Here is a 7,753-nt window from a genome sequence, read left to right on the forward strand (position 1 = left end):
CTTCAGCCCAGTCAACCATTGGACGACTCCAAGCGGCGGATATTATGCAGTGACGTCTTCCAATTAGAGAAGTCGTCTGACGAATGGCAGACATAGCAGCCAATCACGTCTTAGTATTTGGTAAGAGCCCGGCAAATATACATAAATGTGTACAGCAGTCAGATATTAGTGAACATGAACAATTGTGTTTGTGTGTAGTGTGTACCTATATATACATATATACATACATACAGGGGCAAATCTGAGGGCTGTGCTATAGCAGGAGCTGCTATCACCCTGTATAGTACGCCCATCCCCCAGTGCTGCGGTCACCCTGTATAGTACGCCCATCCCCCAGTGCTGCGGTCCCCCTGTATAGTACGCCCATCCCCCAGTGCTGCGGTCCCCCTGTATAGTACGCCCATCCCCCAGTGCTGCGGTCCCCCTGTATAGTACGCCCATCCCCCAGTGCTGCGGTCCCCCTGTATAGTACGCCCATCCCCCAGTGCTGCTGTCACCCTGTATAGTACGCCCATCCCCCAGTGCTGCGGTCCCCCTGTATAGTACGCCCATCCCCCAGTGCTGCGGTCACCCTGTATAGTACGCCCATCCCCCAGTGCTGCGGTCCCCCTGTATAGTATGCCCATCCCCCAGTGCTGCTGTCACCCTGTATAGTACGCCCATCCCCCAGTGGTGCGGTCACCCTGTATAGTACGCCCATCCCCCAGTGCTGCGGTCACCCTGTATAGTACGCCCATCCCCCAGTGCTGCGGTCCCCCTGTATAGTACGCCCATCCCCCAGTGCTGCTGTCACCCTGTATTTGGGCGTGTGGGTGTATAGGCACTACTGGCCACACATTACACATAGTGACCAGGGCCGGTGCTACCATTAGACAACCTTAGGCAGCAGCCTAAGGGCATCGGCCACTGGAGGGCGACACTGAGTCCACAAAAAAAAATGAGTGGCATAATTCACCTCTGAGTGGCATATCATGAATTTGCAGCAGGGTTATGAGGTACATTATGATTTTGGCGCTCTGCTGTGTGTAATATTCTATTTAGTATATTAAGAATTTGGGACACTGCTGTGTGGCATGTTATTTAACTGGGGAGGCTGACGCGTGGCATATTATGAATTGGACGGAGCAGGTGTAGTTAGTGAAATGTTGCCTAGGGCGCCCGTAAACCTTGCACCGGCCCTGATAGTGACTGAGCCCTAGAGGTGACCGCACATTACACATAGTGACTGAGCCCTAGAGGTGACCGCGCATTACACATAGGGACTGAGCCCTAGAGGTGACCGCGCATTACACATAGGGACTGAGCCCTAGAGGTGAGCGCGCATTACACATAGGGACTGAGCCCTAGAGGTGACCGCACATTACACATAGGGACTGAGCCCTAGAGGTGACCGCACATTACACATAGGGACTGAGCCCTAGAGGTGACCGCGCATTACACATAGGGACTGAGCCCTAGAGGTGACCGCGCATTACGCATAGTGACTGAGCCCTAGAGGTGACCGCGCATTACGCATAGGGACTGAGCCCTAGAGGTGACCGCACATTACTTAGATCACTTAGTCAGAACATAAGAAGAATCTCAATATGTACATTGGTTTGTTTCTATACGCTACTATTAATAATTTATAATTCTTCACAGCGTCAAAAATCAAAAACACCATTATAGGAAATTTTTCATTTATTGCAAATTATTTTTGAAAATACGGTGGTTTCATATTTAAATTCATGTACCCATAGTCATAACAGGGCACTCAGCGCGCAACATCATTGCATCATTGCGTCGTGCAAAAGGAGGCATGACCGGCAGGTCCGAAAAGTGCAGCACTGACACTCAAATGGTTGCACATACTATGCAGGGTGCCCATCTGGAGCGTCCAAAGCAATCCCGTCTGCAGGGTACCGTTTCAGGCACCCTGCTAGCCAGGAGCAAAGGTGCTGCCCACACTCCAGTTTAGGGAAGACAGAATGATTGATTGATTTCTGCATGTTGTTTCAACAGCTCATGGCCGTCCACGTTCCCAACCCGCCTGTCCTGCTAGAGGCCCAGAGAACTGGCACAAGAGTGTTCAGCGGTCTGGAAGAGTGTGCTCTCCGCCATGCATCAGCCCTCACCAAGCTTGCCCATTGCCTACGCTCGTGCTACGGACCTGCCGGAAACCTAAAGCTGCTGGTCACTCGCTTGGGCAGTACCCTGATCAGTGGAAACGCCCTAGCCATCCTTTCAGAGCTGGAGATAGAACATCCCGCTGGGAATCTGGTGCGCCAGGGCTGTCAAACGCAAGCCCAGGAGTGCGGCGATGGCACCGCCACTGTGCTGCTGCTGGCCTGGGCTCTCATGTCTGAAGCCGAGATCCTGCTAAGAGCCGGTATGCCGGCCACTGAGCTGTGCTGTGGATATAGGTTAGCATGTACCCACGCCTGCCAGGAGCTAGTGGCACAGAGCTTCTATCCGTGGGCCGTAGATGGAAAGCTTCCAATCCCTTATGGCATAACATCTGCTGATGAGTTATCCGGCATAATGTGTCAGCAAAAGTACCTTCACCATCCTATGCCATCTGCTCATCCTGGATGCTTGCCATTACATCTTTCCAAGGGTCATTTTCCGGGCCACCCACTGCCATCTGGAGGGTTTCAGGAGGCCCACCTTCTGAGATGCACATTAGCGCAAGCCGCCAACACTGCACTGACCTTCCCGCTCTTGAAGGGCACAACCTTTAATGAACTAGTGGAGCAGGCATGCTCGGTGCCATTAGCTGACGATCCCGAGTCTCTTCAAGTGTTGGGATTCCCCGGAGGCAGTATGGACAATTCCTGGGTAATAAAGGGTGCGGTGTTGCAACTGGAGCCACTAGGGTCAACTAGAAGGGTGGACCGCTCAAGACTGGCACTATACATGTGCCCATTTGGTGAACAGAAGCCAAAGGTAACTGCCACCAACCTGATTGAGCTGGCGCAGGCACTGGAAGAACTGGGAGCTGGGAGAGAGCACATGGAGAAAAATCGGGTGGAGTCACTCTCCCGAGCTGGAGTAACGGTGTTGGCAGTGGCAGGGCCAGTAAGTGAGCTGGCACTTCACTTCTGCAATCAGGCTGGGATCTTGGTGGTGAAACTTGAACGGCGCAGCCAGGCCCGCCAGTTGGCGCTGTCAACCGGAGCTCAGGTACTCGCCACAGATCAACGAGCCCCTGAGCCCGAAGAGATGGGACATTGCCAAAGAGTTTACCCAACTGAAATTGGGGAGGAACAGGTGCTAGTGTTTGAATCAGGCTCCAAGGTGAGCAGGGGCCAAGTTACAGCGGTGGTGAGGGCGGCCACTCCACATCTGGTGGAGGCTTGTAAAGAAGTCATAAGGTCAGCAGTCCAGTGCTACAGGGCTATGAGAGAGGAACCGAGGGTGGTGGTTGGAGCCGGGGCTGTAGAGATGGAGCTCAGCCAACATCTGGAGAAGCTGGGAAAGCATCATCCTGGTCTAGATCAGCAAGGGTTATTGGCCTTCTCCCGCGCACTGGCAGTTCTCCCCCGTACACTGGCTCATAACTGGGGTCTAGATGAAATGAAGGTAATGGGTGAACTCAGAGTTAGGCACGAGATGGGAGAGGCAGAAGCGGGCATAGGAGAAGATGGGGTGGTGGCATCTAAAGTGCTGGACCCACTCATCGTCAAGAGAAGAGCTCTGGAGATGGCCACAGATGTAGCAGTCACTCTCATCGGCTGTGGAGAGGTGATCGTTGCAAAGAAGAGTGGAGGTCCAAAGTTCCGAAAAGAGAACAGCAACTGGGACCTGGAGCCTGACCTCATAGACTGAAGAACCGGATTTTACACACACTCCAATTTTTAGAGACCAAATTCACATATACACATCTAGTTATTCTTTCATCTCAGCAAGTTGTTATAATTCCCTTTTTGTGCACAACAGACCACCAACCTACAGGAGTTCTTGTGGATTTTAAGCTAACTGGAGCTGTAATTTCTGCATTTCACCACATGAGGGCAACAGTGAGCTAAACGCCTGGAATCTGCTTTTCTATCATTCTCTGTAAGATGGACGTTTTGTGCCATGTGTGTCCTCCCTATCGACCAATAAAATACTTTCCTGCAGAATAAATGGACCTGGCGTCACTTGACTGACAGTGCGCGTTTCTATGTTCTAATACGGAGAGGGCACAGCGTCAAGAAAATGTCAATTTAATTATTATGCGCTGCCCAATCTAAAAAAAAAAAAAATCATTTTTCGCCTGCATTTTTCTTGTGATCGGCATTTTCGAAAACGTCCCTTAGTGTAAGCTCCGATCACTCACTTGTAATTGTGTTACCCTTTATAACGTCACACAACAATATATATAATTCCCCTTATACAGCACTATAAGGTCACATTCCCAATTAGAGGACCTACCTTGCAGCTAGAAGCCAGCTCTGCCTGTCCTGGGGCCCACCGGAGGTAATGGGTCTTACTATTGGTGGCCCACAGGTCACGGCCCCTTGGTTAGCCCCATTTGGCAGTAGCCAACATTCCCTGGACCGAGGGTCTGGGGGAGCAGCCCTGATTTGTAGACAGGATACTGAGCCAATGTCAGGGAAGCCAGCAGGCTGGGACAGTGAGGCCGTATATAGAGAGAGAAAGGAACCAAGTAAAATTTAGGAAGAGAAATTAGCCCCTCTCATGTGTCCAGGCCACTAAATGGCATTAGATGTAGCTACGCGGTGGAGGAAAATTGGTTTGATCGCATTGATTATAGACTTTTGTATAGGAGATTCCTAGATACACAGTGGATATGAGCAATAAAAAAATCAAGCTTTGATTGGGAGAACAGGCCAATCAGATCCCACTTCTCTTTCCTGCGAAACGCGTCATCAGGCAGCAGTGGATGGAGTCAGCGCAATTCGCTTAATCTATCACAGCCGTGCACCGCCCGCCAGCCCTCCCTGAGCATAGACCACTTGGGAGATCCACAACGATCCATAACCACAACGTAGGCAATTTTCAGGTGAAGTGCCAATGTTATTTGAGTGGCCATTTATTTTTGTATACCCGGAAAGTGACCCACACGCACTACGGACCTCATTCAGAGCCGCTCGCAAAAAGCGAGCCCTCGCTCTGAATGAGGGCGGACGATTTTGCGAGCGGCCAGGCATTGGTCGCGACCATCGGGCTTGTGACGAGACCCTTGTGGTAGGGTCTCGTCTGCCGCAAGCCCCAGTGAGCTTCCAGCTCTAATAGAGCAGGAAGTGCTCACTACTGACATCACGAGTGATGTCAGTAGGGCCGCCCACAAATGGCTGGCGTTCCAGGAACACCTCCGTTTGTCCAGCCACCCCCCCTCCCCGCCTACAAAACGAGCCCCATAACGAGTGATGTAGGTAGGGCCACCCCCAAACGGCAGGCGTTCCTTCAGGAACGCCTACGTTTGTCCAGCCACCCCTTCTCCCCGCCTACAAAACGGGGCGAGCTGGCAATCAACATCGACAGCCACCCCGTTAGTAGGGAGCCCCGGAGCGAGTGAATTTCTCACTCGCTACGGGGCTTGCACACACGCGCGGCACATGCGCAGTGCCCCACCATCGACCCGCTTGCGAGCGGGTCTGAATGAGGGCCAATGTTCATGTAATACATCTGTGAGGGGAACCTGTGGATTGGTAAGGATTAGGGGAACAGCATTGGGAAATGTCGAGATTTTATATTGGAGGGGTTAGACGCTTGCCTTGAAGGGATAAAGCCCGCGTGGTAGGTGGGTAAGGTGTCCGACAGGCAAGGGTTATTTCTGTTGGCTGGTATTTTGAGTTTAAGGTTGTGTCCCAGAGATAAATGGTAAGGCCCGTTTCTCTATGGAACACAACCTTAAACTTTGACTGCCCAGCTTGAGGACTCTTGTCAGGCCTGGGAATTACTAATAATTTGAGGTTGTGTTGGCGAAGGATGATTTGGATTCCACCAACACAGGCTTCTTTCTGTTCATTCCCTTAGTAGAGGCACCACGGGGTACTGCCTCTTCAGCCGGCTGCTCCAATGCATGGAAACCTCTCAGCAGCCATACGGGTGGTGTACTGCAGTCATGTGATCACACTGTAGCAAATCAGGGCATGGGGGCATGCCTCTGTAGGGGCATTCTAATAAGTTGCCTGTGCTTTATGGTGCAGGAAGCCTCATGCTGCACAGTCCGTGATGGGTGCACTAACCTTGGTCTGCTTGGCTCTGCTTGCTGTAAGTTCTTCTCTGGTCCCAGTTCTGGTTCTGGCCTTGCTTAGATACTGATCGCTTCTCTGGACAGCCACCCACCCAAACCCCTTCTGCCTGGACTCTCGATCAATGCACTCAGCTCTCAGGTACAGAGGGAAACATCCAGACCAGGGCTGGCTTGTGACCGCTGCACCCAACTAGGCCTCATGTAGCTATGATCGAAAGCAGCCATGATAATAACTCGCCCACCTTTATACAACAACATGTCAGCAAATCCAGAATCACATAGAAAGAGATCAGTTCCTCATGAAGGACTCCTGTTGGTTAGTTCTGTAGCAGGCGGTGAGTGACTGACTGTTGGACAGTCCTGACCACAGAACATAGACAGGAAGGGGGGTCGAGAACCTTGATGCAAGGACCCGTCACCCTACCAGTGCCATGGTACTCTGGACCTGATTCTCAGAGACGCTCGTAAGCGGCCACTCGTTCGCTCTGAGCGATGTTCGCACAACTGCACATGCGTATGGGTTGTAATACGCATGCGCCAACCAGTCATTGCGTTCGGAAATTGTGTGCTCGCAAAATAGCGAACGCCTGCTAATTTAGGTGACAGAATGAGGCATTTGTGGGTGGTAACAGGGGAGGGTGCTTGAAAACGGGGGAGTGGAGATCCGAACGCAGGCGTGCCAAAGGGTGTGCATAATTAACAAAGCAGCGTCATCGACCACGTCACTTGGTTGTTTCTTAGCCTGAACTGGTCGCATGATTGCGGTAGGAAAATCCAACCACAAGCACCGCGAGCAGTTCAGACGCCTTTCGATGTACTCGATTAATCTAATAAATAGCGGAGATGACGTAGTTCGCTCGCTCAGACATAGAGGCGTCAATAGACCGCAAAGAGCGAGCGCTCAATTTAAATAGCCGGCCCCTTTTTCTAAACGAGCGAGCGCAAATAGCGTCCGGCTCTGAATCAGGCCCTCTGTATCTACCACCCAGGTATATACTTGGGCAACACACTACAGGGGCTGTATATACTGCATGCATGCGTCTGTCTGTACAGTAAATATAGACGCTCGTCTGCTTTGTGGTGTCAGTCTCATCTCTCGCCCTCTTCCTCATTCCCTCTCCCCCTGTATGGAGCCGCTACAGACATTTATATATAGACAGCGGGATCAGGAGCCTCGTTAGCGTCTCATGCATAAGAATGAGGTGACGAGCAGCTAATCAGGGCTAATTACAGCAGCATGAGACCCTGAGATCTGATCAGGGCTGCGTGTGCAGGCGCGGCACCTCTAGGACAGAAGGCACCTTGTCACAGCAGACAGCAGCACCGGCGTAGGCCTCGAGGTTTACCTGATATCTGATCGCATTAGGGCTCATTGACAAACATCACAGTGACCGGTAATGAGGCGACACAGCCAAGCCGCGCTCCTCTAATCGCATGGAGGCCGTGTGCAATAGCAACAGACGGATCGCAGCAGCTGCCTCGACCTCACACACCAGCGATGGCGTGTCACGCTATACTCTAATCACACCCCAGTCAGTGATGTATAGGGGCCTGCTTCGGCAGGGATCG

The 7,753-nt window shown here is 51.9% G+C and overlaps 1 protein-coding gene across 1 annotated transcript; it reads left to right on the plus strand.

Moving 5' to 3' along the window:
* Positions 1–41: 41 nt before the first annotated feature.
* LOC148439516 (T-complex protein 1 subunit theta-like) lies at positions 42–4,051 on the plus strand. Its single transcript, XM_088464633.1, has 2 exons — positions 42–120; positions 2,002–4,051. Exon 2 carries the CDS (start codon positions 2,005–2,007, stop codon positions 3,805–3,807), a length of 1,803 nt encoding a protein of 600 aa, XP_088320759.1. The 5' UTR covers positions 42–120; positions 2,002–2,004; the 3' UTR covers positions 3,808–4,051.
* Positions 4,052–7,753: the final 3,702 nt, after the last annotated feature.

This window comes from Taudactylus pleione, unplaced genomic scaffold, assembly GCF_031769625.1.
Source record: "Taudactylus pleione unplaced genomic scaffold, aTauple2 ptg001724l, whole genome shotgun sequence".
NCBI classification, from domain to species: Eukaryota; Metazoa; Chordata; class Amphibia; order Anura; family Myobatrachidae; genus Taudactylus; species Taudactylus pleione.